This window comes from Filicampus tigris, chromosome 5 (genome assembly GCF_054856515.1).
Source record: "Filicampus tigris isolate MCC_2025a chromosome 5, RoL_Ftig_1.0, whole genome shotgun sequence".
Lineage (NCBI taxonomy): Eukaryota > Metazoa > Chordata > Actinopteri > Syngnathiformes > Syngnathidae > Filicampus > Filicampus tigris.
The window spans coordinates 8,101,187-8,123,281 of record NC_141221.1 but is presented as its reverse complement, the minus strand read 5'-3'; the positions used below and the strand labels follow the sequence as shown (position 1 = coordinate 8,123,281).

General features: G+C 41.4%; 2 protein-coding genes across 2 annotated transcripts; both read left to right on the top strand.

Moving 5' to 3' along the window:
• Nucleotides 1-2: 2 nt before the first annotated feature.
• Nucleotides 3-11,646, top strand: rassf2a (Ras association domain family member 2a). Its single transcript, XM_086030416.1, has 10 exons — nt 3-202; nt 4,784-4,857; nt 5,712-5,787; nt 5,893-6,044; nt 7,002-7,117; nt 7,196-7,338; nt 8,468-8,621; nt 9,479-9,600; nt 9,689-9,786; nt 10,296-11,646. The coding sequence occupies exons 2-10, from the start codon at nt 4,805-4,807 to the stop codon at nt 10,363-10,365; spliced, it is 984 nt and encodes a 327-aa protein (XP_085886542.1). The 5' UTR covers nt 3-202; nt 4,784-4,804; the 3' UTR covers nt 10,366-11,646.
• Nucleotides 11,647-12,856: 1,210 nt separating this feature from the next.
• prnpa (prion protein a (Kanno blood group)) lies at nt 12,857-16,684 on the top strand. The gene is made up of 2 exons (XM_086032108.1): nt 12,857-13,021; nt 15,048-16,684. The coding sequence occupies exon 2, from the start codon at nt 15,059-15,061 to the stop codon at nt 15,530-15,532; it is 474 nt and encodes a 157-aa protein (XP_085888234.1). The 5' UTR covers nt 12,857-13,021; nt 15,048-15,058; the 3' UTR covers nt 15,533-16,684.
• Nucleotides 16,685-22,095: the final 5,411 nt, after the last annotated feature.

Genomic DNA, 22,095 nt, shown 5'->3' with positions numbered 1-22,095 from the left:
ACAGATGTACTCGCTCTGTCGGAGTCTGAGCTCCACAGCTCCACAAGGCGTGCTGACCGAGCAACGACGACCGAACACCGGAGGCGGACGAACCGAGGGGCGAGCCACCTTCACTTCAACCGGCCACTCTTAGCAAAACGTCGACGGGAGAGAAACAAAACCGAATCTTTTGACGCCGCCGACCTCGTCGTCGTAGTTTAGGGTAAGCTATTCTTTAATATGAACACTGATGACTGAATGGACTGCGGCATTGTGTGTGTGTTTGCTTAAATTATTTTAACACTATTAACCTATAACAGTCACCATTTCGTGTTGTTGTTTTTTTTGTTGTTTTGTTTAAAATCACCCTGTGGAACACCTCGTTCAAGGGATGCTAGCCCAGTACAATCATCATGAAGTGTGGGCTGCGTCTAAAGCTTGGAGAAGCATCAAAGTCGCAATGTGCCTCGGCTGTAACTGGTTATGTAATAATAAGCAGTAAGGTTACAATTCCTCCGACGTAAATTAAAAAAAAAAAAACGTTACTGTTAATTTTACCTTAAACAATCACAATTACATACATTAATATACATATATATCATATATTTGCTATTGACTCTTGTATTGGATACATTTTATGTAAGTCCATGATGGAATCGTGTCAGCCACCTTTTCGCCTTATGTCAGCTTTGATAGGCTCCAGCACCCCAGGACCATGAACATGGTAAATGGTACAGACATTGATATATACTTTTACTTGGAGGGATGCTTCAATCCTACTTTTTTCACAGAGTACATGAACAAGTACTTAGATTTGAGTATTTGCCGAAATTGAAAATGCCATTATGTCATGCAACTGTGATTTGTAATCAAATATTAGTCAAAAACATGAAACACAATCCTTTCCTGAACATCGTGTTAATTTTACTCAAATATGATACATTTTACAGTAACATTGTTACTGACATTTCAACATCCTACTGCATGTTTTTTTTAACAGTCTTGCCTCACATTTTATTCATGTCATTTCACAATGGATCTGAAAGTCTGAATGAGTTAAATGTAGCCTGGTGTCTGAATATAGGGCACTGTGTAAAAAGAGTACATGAAGAGATGAACGAAGAAGAACATTAGTGCGATTGATATGAACAAGTATGAATATGTTATTTTACCTATGTGTTAACTACCTAATAAAGTGATTGAAGAGAAATACAAAAGAGCTTCTTGAGAATAACATAGGTTGCGGAGCAGTGCATACGTACAGTATCAGCACCGGTATTGGTGCAGTCCCACTTGAACCTGTCCCACAAGCTTTAATCCACATCCATCGTCCATACACAAGTACCTAGACAGCCATGAGAATGGATAGCTGGATGAATTTTTATGTACTCATTTGGTATGCAGGATGTATAAATTAAACAACATGGCGGTGCTGAGTTTAATGGAAGTTTGTGCTGCTGTGGTAGTATCTTTTCACATGACCTAATCTGTCTTCCAGTCACGCCTGCCAAGCTTTAAATGGCTGCCATGTCTAACGAGAAGCAGGAGGAACTATATTTTTGGTTAAATGTTTGTGCGGTTGCTATGACACTGATGACAATAGAAGCGAGCTGCAGAGTTGGGAGGGTTAAAGGGGTCGGGAGGAGGATATTAAAAGCTATTCATCTCACTAAAAGGGAACCATAGCAGTAAAAAAAAGCAGCAGGCATTTGTGGTTGTTGTTTTGAGACCAAGGTGAGTGCGAATTGGAATCCAGGAACTCGTGATCATGAGTTTTGATTACATGCAGTTCAGATGAGAGTTCAGATGGGAGAATCAGCCTGGAAAAACGGTGAATCTATTTGTAGACATGCTACTGCTGATGAGCGAAAAGTGGGGTGGGGGGAGACAGAAGCCAACGACTGGCTGATGCCGTAATGAGCCACGGGGGATTCCAGAGATTTCTATAGAGATGTCCATTCGGACCCTTGACTCCTCCTCTCATGTCTCACGGAAGGGAAAGCAGTTGGGCAAAACAATCGGAATTGTTTAACCTGTTCACTATTTACGATGACAAATCCTGTGTTGTCAACACCAAATTCGGTTGAACCACAAAATCCAGGATTGTGATGTCAGACAGACGTTATAATGAGCCCGCAACCATGGGCAGCCCTTTGACTGCGGCTGCTGTATTAAAGTCTATAATCGCCTCCATTTTGTAGCTTGACGCCACCCGTTGAGGTGTGACATACAAGTGTTGAAATATTGATAGCGCTTGGCTGATTGCTTTTTAATATTTAATCCAATTCAGAGAAGTGATTGACAGGCCCAGATTATGTAGCAGCAGCGTGTCAGTGTGTTAAAATGGTGGCCCTCTGTTTATGGGTGTCGATTAATCTGCGTTGACATTGGATTGAGGAAGTCTTGGCCGCGTGTCAGCTTCCTGTGCGACTGACTGAGCAAAGAAGGAAGTGATACAGCGGAAGGGGAGCACTTCCTTTATACGCCCCTGCTTGCCTCTGTTTGTTTGCCTTTGCTCTCTTGAGACAAGACACACACACACGCGCGCGCGCACACACACACACTTCACGACGACACTTCTCAGTTTTGGATATGTACACACTCTCCCCGTCTCCCTGTCTAATTATGCCTGCTCTGCTGCATTTTTGAGCGTCTTATTTGGCAATTCAATGGTGCCTTGAGAGAAAAGTGACCCGGTTTACTCATTTTTCAAGATATGAGTCATTGAGCGGCTATTTTTTTTTTTTCATGCTTCGATTTGTTAGTGCAAACTCTAGATGAAAATTGTATGATGGCAGGTGACTCAACTCACTTGATTACAAACTGCAGTTAGCAGGCGGTAAACCGTTTTTCCACAAAAGGGGCTTCATGATGTTTATTGCCACTCTCAGCAGAAGGTTACTGTCGAACTAAAAATAAAACAAAGATAATTAATTACACGTGTATTTCTTACAAAGTGCATTTCCTCTGTTAGGTTATCGCTCACAACAGTTGACCATTTTGGTTTAAAACTGCCATTTTGGGGCGAATTCCACGGCTCCAGCTTTGACAAACTCGTACTATGAAATCAACCTGAATGAGTCTCAAAATCTCAAGTACTTATAGACTTCATCATCACGTCACACATGCTTTCAAGTGGCGGAACTTTTTACTAAACAAACCCTGACATGACCAATGCAGATTGATCAGAGAAAACATCATAACTGGCCAGTCGCACGAATGATGACTTTAACCTTCTCTGCCACCATAGTTTGAATGTGTCAAATGTCAGTCGATAAGATGTTACATGAAGTGCATTGCCAAGAAGGGACACTTAACAGTGCCTGTATTTTACACTTCAAAAGATAGGTCGCGGTGTGAATTCAGCCTTAAAATGACGTACGTGATGCTTTTGAGGGACTAGCTAATGAACTGACTTTTCTCGGTTTAATGGCACGGACGTGCTCTTTTGACGATTGAATGGACGGCGTGTTGCATAGCTAGCAGGCAAGCCATCGTGTTTTTCAAAATTTCTGAAAAACAACGCAACCAAACATTTTAATACATGCCTGTAAGAAAATGCCTTTCACAAACCCGGTGCAGGAGGTTTGGCCACAGGTGGCTGCTATGTTCAAAGTTCTTGTGTATATAGCTATTTGCAAACTCACTTGATTTACTCTTGTAATCCACATCTGCTAATGGAATATTTTAATATTTTTTTTAGGGGAAAAAAACCCCAAACCTTTTTGACTCATTTACTGCCAGACATTTTCAGACCCTCTTTTACCCTAATGTTTGGAAAAAAAAAAATTAAGTTCCTAGGATTGAATGGCTTGACTGTGAAAAGACAAGTTAAGTCGTCAATGGCAGTGAATGAGTTAATGTGGTGGTGCAGCCTGAAACACGTTTTTGTCGTTGTCAGTTCAGTTCAGCAGTAATCACTCACGTTCTCATAGTAAATTATACATGATTGTTTCACATATTACTGCTCAGCTTTCATAAAACCCGCTAACTGCTCAGCATATTACTCGTTAGCACGTCACTTGTTTTTCTAGAGCCATCGGTGATGTTCACATTACAGCCGTGGCATCAATTCCCGCTCAGTCCCAATCACACGGTGGTTGACAGGCAAATGTCAGGCTGCTGAATGAAAAGCCTTGTGCTTCGCGATTTAGAGGAAACGTCTCGACGCCATGTGGTGGATTCATCCTCTGCACATCATGACAGCTGTTCACTCTATTCCCGTTTTGACCTATACAGTGGAAAAACACTATTGAAGCGTATTGTTGCCAACGTTCCACTTTTGTTGCGTCATCTACGTGTGTCTCTGTGTTTTTGTCGGCAACATTGAACCGAGTGAACGTATGCACAGATCTGGAAAATGTCCTCATGTTTCACTCATATTTCATCATTTTAAGCTTTTGTGTCTTTAATTCTTCATTCATCTGCCGGTTGCGTGTGTTTTTGTTGGAGCAGCTGAAAGAGCAGTGTGGCTTTGCAATTTGCACACGTGTCCCTGCACCTGTTAGCCTTCACAGAAGCTTCATTTTCTATGCTGGCATGAACACAGAGGAGAAACACATCACCGTTGGGAAGGAAGTGACATGATTAAGATGGGCAAGAAGTCCAACTGTGTGTTTGTTTAAAAACGAGTGTGTTCAAGTACGCAGTGTAAGCCCAAGTGTTTTATTTGCCTCTTGGAGGAAATAGTTGCCATACAATCCATCTTGTGTTTTGGCTCCTTTGTGCTCTTCCTCTGCTGGTCATGAGGAGTCATGGGACTGTGGCGATAAAGCTCAAGCACCTCTTTTGTCTCTCCCACCAGCTCCTCTCATGCAGCGTGACCATGGATGGCACTCACAATGGGGTTCAGGTCGGAGAGAACAAGTTCATCAGCAAGTAAGCCACTTACTTCGGATTACAAGCCACTGTCGTTTGACAAAGGCTGGATTTACTGCAGGTTCAAGTGTCCAATTTTGATTTAAAGCCTTTATCTGATTGCTTAATTAGCACGTAGATTGATGTGTTTACAATGATGCAACACGTGAAACCGTACGCGCGCCAAAGTCTGGTAGGGAGCACGCCGAAGCAAACAGTAATGCACAAATTATACAAAGAATTAATATTACAGAGCGTCTTAATCGGTCCGGACTGACACTTCCCCTCCGTTGATTAAATGAGGGTGATTCTCACATTACTCCAATGAAATCATTTGAATTGTTTGTGTAATTGTGTATTCCTTTGCTAATAAAAACTCACAATTGATGTCAAGGAAGTATAATGAAGGAAGAAAACGTAACTGCGATACAGTACATGTTTTTGTATATCGGAGGGAGATAAGTTTAGCCAGCGTTATTAGCGGAAGTTATGAACAGTCGTCACTTATGTAATGTGTATTTTTGCTCTGCTGGGTGGCTATTGAAAAGCTCAAGCATCTGAAAGTCATTCATTATTTGAAGGTAATGTTGTTAGATAGGTTTGAAATTGAATTCAAGCGTTGTAAACATTTTTGGGGCGGTGTCAGTTACTTGCACTTTTTCGCTGTTCAAGACACGGCTCGATCCCTGCCGGTTTACTGTATTTCATTGTCGTACGCGTGACATCAGATTTATGTGTGCACTCTCCAATCTTGAGATTCCCTCCAATTCCACGCAATATGTTTGTATTTATGCCTGGCGCACTTGAACTATGCAGTGTAAATCCAGCCAAAGAAACAAGCTCAAGTGTGGTTTTGAGACCATCTCTGTCTCCAGGGCAACCATCCTCTCACATCTGAAAACATACAACCTCTACTATGAAGGACAGAATCTACAGCTCAGGCACAGAGAGGTCTGAATGTGTATCACATTGTCTGTCGGCCATTTTACACACATGGCCCGACGGTCCTTCGATCCGGTGGTGTGTTATTCATTGATTTCCCCCCCCCCCCAACAGGAAGAGGGGGAGCTGATCGTGGAGGGCCTGTTGAACATCTTTTGGGGCCTGCGGCGGCCAATCAGGCTTCAGATGCAGGACGACCACGAGCGCATCAGACCCCCTCCCTCCTCTACATCCTGGCACTCGGGTTGCATTCTGGACAGTCAAGGGTGAGAAGTGCACGCCGATCAGGTTACGCCATAATGGCCGGAAATGTTCACATGTTGAAGGTCACCAGCACCAAAGTAGCTTCATATTTAGTTCACCTGTATGTTCGCATGAGATGGGAAATGTGTATGTAAAATTTGATTTGTAAAACAATTTATTTGAATAATAAAAAGTCAACATCCTTTGTTATAACTAACCAATTACTGTATTTTATACAATAAATAAAAAAAATGTTAAAAGTATTTGTAAAATTGATTATTTCATTAATAAAATGGTAAATTTGCATTTTTGATTGTATTAATTAAAATAATGTAATTATTATTGACCAATTGTTCTACAAAATGACTAAGAAATATATGTGAAATGTTTTATTTCTAATAATAAATTAATTCCCGTTTCAAATAGTTTGTGAATAAGAATGTGTTCCCAATTTTTAAAATAATTGAAATGAATTAGCCGATAAACAAACAAACAAAGGCGCGTTCAACGCATGTCAGATTGTTTTACATTGTATTCTTATCAATCAGTCAATTAACCAACTATTTAATGGATTAAAAAAATGAGGAAGACACATGAATAAAGGATTAACCAATTTAGGGGACAAACGGCTAAATTATTGCAACAAATATTACAGCACTCTAGACAAAGTAATTGCTCTGTGAATCAGATTAAATAACACCCTTGCTTACGTCATGTGATTGAGTGGTGACCGGTCCTGGGCGTACCCCGCCATTTGTTCAAAAGTCACCCCAGATACACTCCAGCTCACCCGCGACCCTAATGAGGGAGCAGTGCTGTAGAAAATTGATGGATGGATGGATGGATGGATGGATGGATGGTTGGTTGGTTGAGGTATTACAGGTCATGAATGTAGCTAATGTTGTGGTCAGTTAGTGTCGACTAATAGATGTAAAAATTAAAAACACTAACAAAACTATGAATCCGTGACTTCCTTACAGCTCCCCAAACAGCGCAGATAGTCAACAAACGCCACACGGGACTCCGCCCGCCGTGGTGGTGACGACTCCTGACAACCAATCGGAAGACACCGGTGTGATGGAGGAGCATGTCGAAGGTGAATTTGCAGTGCACAGTAAGAAACAACTCCTTTAGGATGTTTTATGTGATTGTGTCTCTCCCGGTGATCCAACAGAGGACAGTGAGACCTCAGCTCAGCTTCTCAGAACCAAGAGTGACGCCGCGGTTCTAAGGCGGGTCCACCGCCGCTCCCCCAGCGACCAGAGGAAGATCCGACGCCATCGCTTCTCCATCAATGGACACTTCTACAACCACAAGGTGAGGTACTTGCACTGTAAATACGAGGAGCAAATCATGTGAACACAGACTATTAAAAACAGACTTAAGAGTGCCCCAATTCACAAGTTTTTCCAAAGTACGAGTTGGCGTGTGGTTATTTTTTGCTTTGTGATGCAAGTAGGGATGGACCGATTATTCGATATAAATATGTATCGCAACTGACACGCGATCGATATCAATAGAAAATGCCTTCGATAAAACGTTCAATCGAGAAAAATTGAAAACGAACCCAATCGTGTCATGGCGCGTGATGTAGACATCAGGTATCCGCCTCCGAACACGAAGAAGTTAAACCAACAAAGAAGAAGCCGCTAAACCAACGAAGAAGAAGAAAAAGCAGCAGCTAACCCAATGGAGTATGCGTGCGGGCCCGGTGGCCGTGCGCCGTACTCTTGTCGGGCTCAACTCGCGCTAGCATGTCAAAGACAAGGAACTCCTTTACTTGTGCACCACGTCGCCATCCGGAGGTGTTTAATCGGGTTATCATGCATAATATTTTATTGTAAGAGTTGTACTGAGTCGACTGGCCGTTTCTTTGAGCGAAGTTACGCCGCTTGCTCACTCGACGCGTGTTTGGCGCACAGCCGCCGGACCTGGACGCATGCTCCGTTGGGTTAGCTGCTACTTTTTCATCGGTGGTTTAAAGGCTTCTTCTTCGTTGGCTTAACTTCTTCTTCGTGTTTGGAGGCGGAGGCGCGCTGCCCACATCACACACCACACCGCGATCGGGTTTGTTTTCAAAATTGTTTCTATCCAACGTTTTATCGAAGGCATTTTCTATTGATAACGATCACGTGTCAATCGCGATACATATTGAATTACCGGTCCAGCCCTAGTGTGACTTTCCTCTTAATTACGCTTTATTTCTTTACATTCTCTTATTTTATGTTTTATATTCATGTCTTACAATAATGTGCCAATTTTCAATACATTTGGTATTCTTCAGTATGGAATTTATGTAAGAGATTAATGTCAATTTCAATTGATTAATTTCAATTGGGAAAATTGATGTGACGCGTGTGTAAACTGAGTTATGAGCTAGTTCGCGTAACAAATTAAACTTGTTAGGTACTGCTGTAATTCACGTTTTCATATTCGTGTCTCTCAGACAGCCGTGTTCACGCCTGCTTTCGGTTCGGTGACCAACGTTCGGATCAACAGCTGCATGACGACACCTCAGGTGCTGAGAGTTCTCCTCAACAAGTTCAAAATTGAAAACAGCCCGGATGACTTTGCACTCTACCTCGTCCATGCCAGTGGAGGTGAGTAATAGCGCACTCTCACTATATACACGCATCAGCCTCTTCTTTTTTTAGGCACACTTACATATGCCTCATAAAATTTATAAGCATAGTCCAGCCATCCATTTCCTATTACAAGGAATAATACCTGGATTAGCTGCCACTTGCTGGCCAATCGCAGGGCATTTTTTAGACAAACAATCACGCATGCTTACATTCTCACCTACGGCCAATTTCAATAAGGCTAACATGCATGTTTTTGGAACATGGAAGGAAGCCTGAGTTACTGAATAAAACCCATGCAAGAACGGGGACAACATAATCCACCGCACTGCTCTACAAAGATAATATTGATCTGTTTTGAGTGATGCCAACTCGTGATGCACTTCAAACGAACTGTCAACGGTTCTTGCGGGCGAGGGTGTGTGGGGTAACTGCACTTTTGAGATTGGATTTTTGTTGGTTGAACTCTCTAAGCAGATTTGAGTCTCAGATTGAAGTCTCTAAGCAAACTCTGCAAATAGGTTTGCGTTCAATTCGGTGAACCTATAGTCTGCTTCCTATTTGACTTTGAAGACAATGTTTTCTTGACCTAATGCCAGCCAGACCCGCTCTCTATCCTTCTCCGATGTACAAGTACTGTCCTGGGGTTGGAGGCGCTGGCAAGTGAGGTCTACCATCTCGCGGTGAACATTGCAACTTAAAAGTGCTCAGCTACAGTATGGAGTGCACTAATATAGCGCTTTAATCATTTTTTTTTTTTTCAAACTTGAGCTCCACTTCGAGTGTGGGCCGCCAGTTGCCCATCCCTGCAGTCGAACCTCAAAATGCACTCAAGGTTGCGCAATTTTAAAAAACTGTGTGCGTTTGTTTTTCAGAGCGAGTGAAGCTGAAGCGCAGTGACTTCCCTCTGGTTTGGAGAGTAATGCAGGGTCCATGTGAGCAGGTGTGCAAACTGTTCCTCATGGAGGAGGACCTGGGCGAAGAAGTCACATATGATGTAAACATCTACACACAGAAACACCCAACCACAAGCCTGGCTTTGTTTTTGCTCGCTCATGTGCGCTTGTCCTCCTCCACTCCACCAGGTGGCGCAGTATATCAAGTTTGAGATGCCTGTGCTGCAGAGCTTCATCATCAAGCTGAAGGAGGAGGAGGACAGAGAGGTGCAGAAGCTAAGGAGAAGGTACGAGAGGTTGTGGCCATTCACACTATATTGAAGGAGATTTTCTTTCATCTTCTGTCACACTTTCAAAAATGATACTCAAATGTTAATAACATTCTGTGACATGCTTTTGTACCCAGCGGGTCGAGAATTAGGTAACAGTTTATACACCTGATTTCTTGGGTCGGGTAGTCTCATGCAAGTGAGTGACTGTATAATCCCCCACAACCCGCCCCCCCGCCCCCCTTCCTCCGTGTACTGCCAGGCCAATGGACACTCTGACTTTTGTTACTATGACTACTGGAGCGACAGTCATCACACTAGTCGTTAAAATGGCTCTGGATTTTTGCCCTGTCGATCTGATCATGTCATGGGTGGAGAAACTCGGTATTTGGGTTAAATACACACTTGACGTGTGGGCAGGCACTCCCCAGACCCACCTATCAGCATACAAATCATTCAAAATGACCTTTTCCCTAATACGTCCCCTTAAAGACATACTTCATTCATTATTGCTTCTATTCCCGCAGGTACAACGTCCTGCGCTGCATCATAGAGAAGCAGCTCGGCTGTCCGCCAGAAGGCCCCGCGTGTCTGTGAACAGCAGCGTCGCGTCAAAGTGTCCGACGATTACAAGCTTCAAACCCACACGACGGGGCGAGGACGCCATCTTGACGTGTCTGCTTTGGATCGCAGAGACAGCAGGTTACATTGTGTGCGGGACTTTCACGACGCGGTGAGACTCAGGGAAGCTGACAAACTGATTGGCCAGCCGTCCGTTTTTCTCCAGCGCATTGCCCTCGTTCGGGTGGCACGTGAGCTGGAGACTATCCCAGCTGACGTTGTGTCAGAGGCGAGGTGCAACCCGGACTGTTGGCCAGCCAATCACAGAGCACATAAAGACAAGCAAGCGTTCACTTTCAATTGAGAGTCCTTATTGAACGTAACCTGCCTGACCTCACCTTAACCACTAGGCTGCAGCGCTACCCGCACTGATTGTCATGTTAAAAGTCCATTTAAAGCACAAGCATCATGTCATGCTTTTAGTTAAGTGCCTGCTAAAAACTCACCAAGCACAAACGAATAACTACAATCGTTTACGGAAAATTCAGATGTTGAGCACAAAGGCCGAAAGCCGCTTCCTGTATCCACAATGCGCTTGGGTCATTTTTGTCCGCCACTACATGTGGCCGAATGGTTCGCCCTCAACGTATAGGTACACCTTCAAATAATACACGCCATCGACATTCATCACAACATCCCATGTGAGGGTTATGAATGTCATGTTGACATGTTCAAAGCACAACAAATGACTCTGAGGCTGTTATTTTAAGCCTGGTGCACAACGCAAGACTGCGTGCGTCTGCTTGTCTCTGGTGTTATTGTTCCTCGTTAATGTGTGTGTGTGTGTGTGTGTGTGTGAGTGAGATGCACACGGCTTACGCGCAGAGCCCGAGCGGAAGTGGGTCAGTGAGAGTGTAGAGCGGCACACACACAGAAGGCATCATGTTGTGTCGCGCCTGTCTGTTACCGAAGTAATATTAGCCCCACTGCGACACCGTTAAGCCGCTGCAAGGTGTCCGCCGCACTTGCTGTCGCCATAGTTTTAGTGATCGTCTAGTTTTCATTTTGACCCGTAGTTTACTTTGTAATACTTTCAGAGTCCATGCAAATGTCTGTGTGTCATTCTGGGAATGTGCATGCTTTGTGTCAGACTTTTTCGAATGCTTTTTTTTTTTTTTTTTTTTTTTTTTTGTATGACTTCTTAGGCAGAGCTATGAAATAATTTGAATCCTTCACATGTGAACAACTCATGCTGATGTGAAAAATTAGGGCTGTGGAATATTGATTGTAATATAATTAAAAAGATATTTGAGAGAAGGATCGGCTCGAGTGTGGTTAAAACAGTTTCAAACTGTATTTCCTCAAATAATGGCCTGCGCGCTACTGCACTAGGCACCATGCTCCAGTTAATCACGGGTTTGTCTCCCATTGTCCTTCCATTTTCAGTAGCACAATGGTTGACACTTCTTACACAATGTACTGTTTAAAAAAAAAAAAAATTTTAAAAATACCTGTTTCTCCAATCGCCACCATTATGACTAAATTGCACTATAGTGCAGTAGGTCAAACTGGTCATCAAAAACAAGGCAATGATTTGATTCCTAAAAACTCAGCATAGTAAATATTATTGTAGTAAAATCCACCTGTTTTTGTCCCTCTCAGGGGCGGCCATTTTGCCACTTGTTTCTCAGGGCTGAGGTAACGACCAATCATGGCTTGTCAGCAGAGGCCCGAGCACCCGTGATGTTATTTTCAGTCGACAGAAAGTGACAAAATGGCCGCCCCGAGATGACTAAAAACAGGTGGATTTTTCTGCTTTACTCATATTCCACGAACAAAAGTTAAATACAACTGACACACGCAGACAGTGATTATTTTGTCCATTTTGCCCATTTTGAGAGTCACAGAGTAGTGTGTGTTATCCACTTCACTCAACGTAAATGTTAATATTGTAGTAATATAATGGTAATAATCCAAAGATGCATTTAAATGGTACAAATGACAGAATGTTGCACTCCAGCGAATCTGATTGGTGGGTTCAGTCAGGTGACTTTTTTTTGTCACAGCGACTATCCAACAAATGATCTGGCAGACTGAATATGATCCTGCAGTTAGGTTTTGCATCTTTTCCATCGATTTGTACAAAAGCCTGTCCCACCTGCAGTGGCGTAAATAAACATTCCACTATTTGTGGAAGGTTGGTATGTTATTTAACAAGCTATCAGCAATGTTCACTGCAGGGACGGACAAACAATTTTGTTCAAGGGCCACATTTGAATGTTAAAAAGCCGGATAAAAGTAACGAGCCTGCCGTACATGGCCCATGGTCCATACTTTGCCTACCCCTGATCTTAAATGACTCAAACTGACAGGAATCTCCTCTTAGTTGAGCCCATAACAAGATGTATTGCTGCCTCATCGGACAGTTAGAGCATTCATTCAAAATTAGACCATGAGGTGTTAAAGTCTTATTGTCAGTGGTGCAACAGATTACCACTCAGCCAGCCAATGGCAGCCGGGCTGACGATCCCCTCGACGTGAACGTCTGAAGGTTAAGTGGCCGACCCTGAAACACACTTCACGCACTGCCGCTCACACACGCCAACACGCATATACGCACCTGCTGGTTTTCAGCTCCTGGAGGAGGGAAACGCAAGAAGGGGCTTTGATTTCTCGCCAAAACGCCAACCAGGTGAGAGCACTTTCTTTTAGATGCATGTCGTTCATTTTCAACTTTTCTACCAGATTTGACTTTTGAGATGAGCCTCTATTTGAAGCTCTGGGGGACGAAAAACTGCCAAACATTGAATTCATTCCAACAAGTCATTAAGATGTTTGTAATTTTCTATAAAAAAAAAAATGAATGTGATTGTGACAAGTGCAGCAAGCAGCATTGACCCAAAGTCATCTTTAATTTTAAAGTCATCATACTTGTCTTTTGTTTGCTTTTGCTAGTGGTCTCATTTTTCCCCACAGCGGTATGTTTGTGTATTTTGATTACGGAAATATGTATTATATATTGCCCACACCATTAGGTACACTTGCACACTGTCATAAGATCCTTGAATACATGACTTGGAAGAGAACAATCTGCCTTCACAAAGGAAAACTAAATAGCACCTGCTCTTGTATTGGACCGCTTTATTTTGTGCAAGTTACCTAATTGTGTCAGTTGAGCATAAGTGATAAGCCTGAACCTTTCCAAGTAAGCAAAAGCAGTACTGCCAAGTATTACAATTAACTGTCTTGTATGCCTGTGTGCTATTTAATTGTTTACTGAGTAAATGGTTGTAGTGTGCGTCACTGATCCAGATGACATCACATTTGTTTTGTGTTGGAAAGTTCTCGCCTTGTTTGTGAATGAACGACCCTGTAATTGGATTACTGCCATTTTAAATTAGCCGCATGCGGGTGTTCATAGAACAAATAATGACAGTTCGGCAGCAATGTGTTCATGCCTCCTGTTGGCTTAACAATGTGGACATCATAAATCGATTGAGCAGTTATTGTCCACTTATTGAAATATCTTTATGTATAGCACAGGGTTGTTGTTGTTATCCTTTCGGCTTTTCCCCTCAGGGTACAAAAAAAAAAAAAACAATTACAGGCACTAGGGATTAGGAAGGCTTGTGTAAAAAGTGTCTCAATTTAGAAGGATTATTAGGAGCTCTTCAATAATTAGCGTGGTAAAAATAACAAAGCTGTGCTCAGAACATCTTGTCTATTTTTGTCTTAGGTAAAATTAGCTTTTCTTATATTGGGGATAATGTATTTGTTTATTCAGCAAAACAGTAAGTGCACTTTTTTTTTTTGTGGTGTGTGATAGACGACGCCCTAAAAGTCTATTTTAAAATAATAATAATAATTATTATTATTTATGCATAATACTAAATTTTATTTTCAAATTTCGACATTACTCTTACTTTAACTGTAACACAAATGTTGCAGAATTTCTATTGCCAATTTTGAGTGAATAAGCCTGTGAAAAAATGTAATTGCAAAAAACAGGTGACACACACACTTAACACACGCACGTGTGTACACTACGCAGGTAATAGTTAAATATAAAATTTTAATATTGCTTAATGCTATTGTGGTTCCATAAAGTCCACTAGTTAGATTTTTAAACTTGTAATAATACATTTCAAACCTTTGACACAAAGTACCACCTAAAAGAAATACTGAGAGCTCCTATCATGACCAACACTGAAATTCAGCAGTCTAGTAAGTCTAAATGACACAACTGAACTGTACTTGAGAAGTGATTCTTTCGCCTACCTCTAGGGAGGTGTTTGACCTGGATCCCCTCGGATGAATATATCGCTTTCTGAGTCCGTTTCGAGTGGCCTTCTACACTTTTCCCCATTGAGCGCTGTTCTTGTTATCTAATGACGTCACTCGTCCGTTTTTTTCCCTACCAGCCTCTCACTTCTGAAAAACTGTTACTTTATCAAATATACAAAATAGAAATGTTTTTTTCATCCTTTATTTTTCTATAATGTTACAGGCTTATTTTGTGGTGTCAAAATATTACATCAATTTACTCAATGTCAGTGCTTTGGATTCTTGCCGACCAATAAAATGATTTCAATATAAGAAAATTGCTCTATCTAGTGGTCATGAAGGGAATTGTGGACAGGGTGCGCCTCACTCTCCGTACTGTTTTGCCGTATTACAACTTGATTTTGTGATTTTGATTTTTCAATGTATTCTTTCAGGTGAACCGATTATGTCCAGGCTACAAAAAGTGTCCCTGACAGTCACCATGTGTGTGCTGCTCTTAGCCACACTGACCCCCAGCTCGGAGGCCCGGCGTGGCGGAGGCTTCAGGGGGGGCCGGGGTGGCAGCAGGCCAGCCTACAGACCGGCCCCTCCCAGGAGCAGTGGCCCCAGTGCGGGTAAAGTGGCCGGGGCCGCGGCGGCGGGAGCCATCGGAGGAGCCATGCTGGGCTCCGCCCTCAGCCGCCCCGGGTACGGGTATGGCGGAGGATATGGCGGAGGCTACGGAGGCTACGGAGGGCTTGGAGGCTACGGAGGCGGTTACGGCTACCCTCGCTACGCCGGTGGCTACGGAGTCAGGCCTGCGTATGAGCCAGAGGGCTCTGGAGATATGGAGTACTACACTGGAGCGTCCAGCGGGCCCATCTACAACAGCATCATTGTTGTGATCGGCTCTCTGCTCTCTCTGCTGCTCATCATGTGAAGCCCTAGGTTGAGCGCAGCACAAAGTCACACTTATGACATGACCCTTGGAACTTTCACTGGTCCTCGTATGCACTGAAACCACCCTTGAGGACAGGAACTTGACACAGCTAGTCTGCACCAGCAATCTGTTCACACTGGTGAATGTTACCGCAGGAGACTAAATGTTACTTGCAATGTAAACTAGCTTTGATTTACGGGTACTAAACAATATGATATTTGTAAAAAGCTACATTTTGTATTGTTGTTTAGAGTGGCGGGCAGTGGATTTAGTACCTGGGCCTTCAGTGGGGACTTAATTCACCTCTTAATGCCACTACTATCACAGTGAAATTATACAAAACCATCAATATAACAGCACGCAACTGTACCTCGTACATTATCCGGAGTGGTTCAGAATCAATAGTTACAGTATATTATAACATGACTAAAGCAATTTATGGAACAAAAACTAAACGGAGTAGCTCAGTGCTTGTTTAGGCCGGCAATTACATCTACATCCACAACTCGTAAACATGCACAATCTGATGGCATCAGTACAAGAAATTCTGTTTTCACAAACACATTGCTCACTGTCATAGGAGAGCCGATCAATCTCAGCCAATCATGGGGCTGTTATTTGCACGTGGTATACTTAATAAAATGTCCGCTAATTGTAAATGCAGTAATTGAATTAGATGTTGCGCAATGATCCTGAGTAGATCTAAGGATTGGGGGACCAAAAAGTGTTCATGACTATTTTAGCTTTTGTTCATTTGTTCAGCCAATCAGTACAATTCTTGCTCGTAATAAATCTTTCTAAATCGTTTTTTTTTTTTTTTTTTTTGACTGCTATGATGACAAATGTGTTTTACTATTGTATACCGGTATATTGTTTTGCATATTGTTTTTTAGGCTACTTTGAGGGAGGTGGGCAATAGTATATGGTTAAGTTTGTCAAAAAAAAAGAGATGCTTTATAAGATAGGCAAATAACACCAAGCCAAAAATGCTTCCCAGTGTGTTGCAAAAAGAAAAAAAAAACATTTGAGAGTGTGACGGAGGTCGGAAAAACGGTCGTCAAAGTGGATTGTATTGCTCCTGGAAATAAAAAGAAAATGATTGTAGTGAACAAGGAATTGTGAATAAAATGTAGATTCACCCGTGTTGCGCAACACTGCCCTCCTATGTTTGACTGATTAATGCTTAATGGTTTTTGTAAAGGTGAATGCGTCAAATGTGGAGACAATCATGATAAAAGTTTATTGTAGTTGTGTATTTTTTTTCTCAAAGCCAAAAGAAGTCCCAAATGTCAGGGTTAAGGAGCATATTTGATAAGCGAATGCTGTGTTGTCCATGGCTCTGTTGTCAGTACACTTTTAGGAAGGCAAACCAAGGCATTAAGCATTTCTATTATCACGACAATTATAACTAGTTTAGAGCTTAAGTATGTAGTTCTCTTTATTGACAGCAGAGGGAGATGCCCATTTGCTCATATTTTGCCTTGTACAATCATCATGTATCAATTCTACAGGTAAGTTGTATGGACAATTTTGACTGTTCAATCCTAACATTCATGTTTTTGCGATGTAGGAGGATACCCAGAACCCCCCTTCAAAAGCTGGGGAGTCTTGAGCTGAGATTCAATCACGGAATTTCTTGTTGGCGGAAGTTATGCCATTGGCACAACTTGACCCTGGTCCTTTGGCACAATTTAACTGTTTTGAGTTAGCATCATGCTAACTGTAGACTCATGTAGCTTTCTAAACCACTCAAACATGTGTGAACTGTTTCAAGTTTTTCTATAATTGTTTAAACACAGCAATCAAAACACCATCATAGAAAGTTTACTTTGGAGGGACAAAAAAAGTGTTTTTTGAACTTACATGTGCTTACCTATCAATCCATGTGTATCGCTTCTTTGCAGGATGAGCAAAATGGATGCCTCGCCAAAAATATGTGGTCACATGACCAACTTCTATGATTTTCTAAATAACAGGGGTGGCACTACTTGCTACTTGTGACACCACTCTCCCCTGCATACATCTATAATCCATTCTGAGTACTTTTGTGCTCTTGAGTTTGTCCACCATATTTGATGTGGCAGGGCCCCTGTAAACGAATGCACGTCAACTTCACTGAACTTCATAAAGGGACAACCTACAAAGTGCTCAAAGTTTATGCCTCTCATCCACCCCCCTCACCCCTCGCTTTCGAGGATCCCTCGCTGTACACTGTCAAACGTTAAATTTATTCATTTAAAAAAAAAAATTGAGTTTTACTGGTTAAATGTAACATTAATGGTGGAATACGCATTGAAATGATTTATTTTGTTCTCAACTTTATATCACAATATCATTTGAACAGATCTGTGTAGACGTTTTATATTCTATATAGAATTCTACCGATTACACATCCAAAGATTACTCACATGATCATTATGTGTCACTTCTCACGACCGTTATGATCCAAATTTACACAGCCGTACTTTACCACAGCTGACTGTTTGGATTCCAATGAAAACATGAAGAAAATAAATCAAAACAAGAGAAAGACTAACACGTGAGAAACCGATAACGTGCTGGGTGACCTGCGTTGTGTTTAAAAAAACGCAAATCAGTGATATAGTTACAGGAAAGGGAGTTCCAACAAGTCTTTCATGATGACTTTTGCAGCAATCCAAACAAGATATCTGCTGAACGTCCAGATGGGTTGACACTGAGGAAATACTTGGGACTACAGACGAGCAAATAGGCCACAGTGGATGCTAAACTTCAGACGTGTTTATCTGCAACATGTTTGAACATAGATTCAAAGGGCTGTTATCTTGAAATATTCTGAGTTGAATCCAAGATCCTCTAACAATCTAAAAATGTTGTGAATATATTTTTAAATGATTATTTTTTTGTTTCAAAATTCTTTCCTCAAGAATTCATGACATAATTCCCATAGAACACGCAAAACATTTTATCTTGATTTTTAGCTTGAAAAGTTAATTTCTGGAATCGTTCAGGAAAAATGGAAATAGTCTACAGTAATATTCCAGGGTCAAACTGTTGTCACCATAAACTGTAATATTAGTGCACTAACGCTTAAAAAAAGTAACATTTCATATTCTGGGGGGGGGGGGGGGGGCAACTGACGACATTACTTTCCAGTAAATTAAAGTACGCTACATTAGGTTTGGTTACCTTGCGTTACGCTACCTTATGTTAGTTTGCATCACGTTATTCTACATCACCTTACCACATTGAGTTACGTTGCATTACATTATGCTACATTACTTTGCAGTACATTATATTATACTACCTTATGTTGTGCTACCTGACATTACTGCACATTGTGTTTAGGTAAGCTTATTGTAATGTTTGTCTGGCCAAAAAGGGGGTGAAAGTATTTAAAAATAAATATATTTGCATCATTAAACCATTTAAGGTTTAGAAGGTAATAGTACTATTAATATGTTTTGTTGTTATGTTTTGCCATTGCTGGTCGTTGTTATCTTAAATAGTAGTTTATAACCCTTCAATTTTGTTGTCTCAATACAGTGTATTCTTCCCGTGTTCAACGCACAATAGGTAGAGATGCAAAGTTCAAAAAAGGAAGAACACCAAACAATATGGTATCACGTTTTCCCCCAGGCTGAAATTGAGCAGAGGTTTCCGTAACAGTATCTGATTAACAATTTGTTTAAGCTCCCTCTTCTAGCCTTCAGAGTGAACTTCCTGTTGCATTCTTCTTATGTAATTAAACTAGGAGATATGAACTTTAAGGGTTGATTTTTTCCAAAGCAATAAGTCTTCTGTCAGTCTGGGTGATCCAATATTTATTAAACTAAAGCGGGGTTTGTGATTTATTCAAAGAATATTATGAGGTCTGTGATATCCTTATGATACTTGATTGAATATTTATTGGTGCAGTATGTAGCCTTGAGCAGTCAGTGTCAGGAAAGGAAAGAAGGAAAAATAAACCTGGCTTTCAAGAGAAAGTTGATCTGGGTTTATTTCAAACAAAAAGGCAAGACATATATTGTAGATTTATATTGCAAACTGACCTCTTTTGGTGGATAAAATTTCATTCTTCTTACTACAGAAATGCCCTAAAATGAGTTCTTCACCTCATAATTCTTCAGCAACCATGAAATGTATTGATTTAAAAAAAAGAATAATATTCTGTGTTATTGAATATTATTTGTTGCTGACAAACTTCTGCTCCACATTTAGGTCGATTTATCAGTAATTTAGTGAAAAGGAAATCCTAACCAAAGATTGAAACCCTACTTTGAAACCCTAGCCCTTGTTTGAAACCCTAACCCTAGTTTGAAACTGTAGTTGGAAACCCTGAACACTAGTTTGAAACCCTTGTTGGAAATACTAACCCTAGTTTGAAACCCTAATTGGAAAACCTAACTCTAGTTTGAAACCCTAGTTGGAATCACTAACCCAATTTTTCAAACCCTAGTTGGAAACCCTAGTTAGTAACCCTAACCCTAGTTTGAAACCCTAATTTGAACCCCTAACCCTAGTTTGAAACCCTAGTTGCAAACCCTAACCCCAACCCTAACCCTAGTTTGAAACCCTAACCCTAGTTTGAAACCCTAGTTTGAAACCCTAACCCTAGTTTGAAACACTAACCCTAGTTTGAAACCCTAGTTTGAAACCCTAACCCTAGTTTGAAACCCTAGAATGAAACCCTAAACCTAGTTAGAAACCCTAACCCTAGTTTGAAAACCTAGTTTGAAACCCTAACCCTAATTTGACACCCTTATTTGAAATCCTAACCGTAGTTTGAAACCCGAGTTTGAAACCCTAACCCTAGTTTGAAACCCTAATTTGAACCCCTAACCCTAGTTTGAAACCCTAGTTGCAAACCCTAACCCCAACCCTAACCCTAGTTTGAAACCCTAACCCTAGTTTGAAACCCTAGTTTGAAACCCTAACCCTAGTTTGAAACACTAACCCTAGTTTGAAACCCTAGTTTGAAACCCTAACCCTAGTTTGAAACCCTAGAATGAAACCCTAAGCCTAGTTAGAAACCCTAACCCTAGTTTGAAAACCTAGTTTGAAACCCTAACCCTAATTTGACACCCTTATTTGAAATCCTAACCGTAGTTTGAAACCCGAGTTTGAAACCCTAACCCTAGTTTGAAACCCTAATTTGAACCCCTAACCCTAGTTTGAAACCCTAGTTGCAAACCCTAACCCCAACCCTAACCCTAGTTTGAAACCCTAACCCTAGTTTGAAACCCTAGTTTGAAACCCTAACCCTAGTTTGAAACACTAACCCTAGTTTGAAACCCTAGTTTGAAACCCTAACCCTAGTTTGAAACCCTAGAATGAAACCCTAAGCCTAGTTAGAAACCCTAACCCTAGTTTGAAAACCTAGTTTGAAACCCTAACCCTAGTTTGACACCCTTATTTGAAATCCTAACCGTAGTTTGAAACCCGAGTTTGAAACCCTAACCCAAGTTTGAAACCCTAGTTTGAAACCCTAGTTTGAAACCCTAACCCTAGTTTAAAACCCTAATTTGAACCCCTAACCCTAGTTTGAAACCCTAGTTGCAAACCCTAACCCCAACCCTAACCCTAGTTTGAAACCCTAACCCTAGTTTGAAACCCTAGTTTGAAACCCTAACCCTAGTTTGAAACACTAACCCTAGTTTGAAACCCTAGTTTGAAACCCTAACCCTAGTTTGAAACCCTAGTTGCAAACCCTAACCCTAGTTTAAAACCCTAACCCTAGTTTGAAACTCTAGTCTGAAACCCTAACTCTAGTTTGAAACCCTAGTTTGAAACCCTAACCCTAGTTTGAAACCCTAGTTGCAAACCCTAAACCTAGTTTGAAACCCTAGTTGCAAACCCTAACCCTAGTTTGAAACCCTAGGTGCAAACTCTAACCCTTGTTTGAAACCCTAGTTTGAAACCCTAACCCTAGTTTGAAACCCTAGTCTGAAACACTAACCCTAGTTTGAAACCCTAGTTTGAAACCCTAACCCTAACCCTAACCCTAGATTGAAACCATAACCCTATTTGAAACCCTAGTTTGAAACCCTAAACCTTGTTTGAAACCCTAATTTGAAACCCTAACCCTAGTTTGAAACCCTAGTTGCAAACCCTAACCCTATCCCTAACCCTAGTTTGAAACCCTAACCCTAGTTTGAAACCCTAATTTGTAACTCTAACCCTAGTTTGAAACCCTAATTTGAAACCCTAACCCTAGTTTGAAACCCTAGTTTGAAACACTAACCCAAGTTTGAAAGCCTAACCCTAGTTTGAAACCCTAGTTTGAAACCTTAACCCTAGTTTGAAACCCTAATTTGAAACCCTAGCCCTAGTTTGAAACCCTAGTTTGAAACCCTAGTTTGAAACCCTAACCCTAGTTTGAAACCCTAATTTGAAACCCTAGCCCTAGTTTGAAACCCTAGTTTGAAACCCTAACCCTAGTTTGAAACCCTAATTTGTAACTCTAACCCTAGTTTGAAACCCGAACCCTAGTTTGAAACCCTAGTTTGAAACCCAAACCCTAGTTTGAAACCCTAGTTGCAAACCCTAGTTGCAAACCCTAACCCTAGTTTGAAACACTAACC

What these genes read in the sequence shown, in the direction of transcription:
- rassf2a (XM_086030416.1), top strand. Translation starts at nt 4,805, where the DNA reads ATGGATGGCACTCACAATGGGGTTCAGGTCGGAGAGAACAAGTTCATC. An exon ending in TGCATTCTGGACAGTCAAGG is followed by an intron (nt 6,045 to 7,001) that starts GTGAGAAGTGCA and finishes ACTTCCTTACAG; the next exon opens with CTCCCCAAACAGCGCAGATA. An exon ending in GCGAAGAAGTCACATATGAT is followed by an intron (nt 9,601 to 9,688) that starts GTAAACATCTAC and finishes CCACTCCACCAG; the next exon opens with GTGGCGCAGTATATCAAGTT.
- prnpa (XM_086032108.1), top strand. Translation starts at nt 15,059, where the DNA reads ATGTCCAGGCTACAAAAAGTGTCCCTGACAGTCACCATGTGTGTGCTG.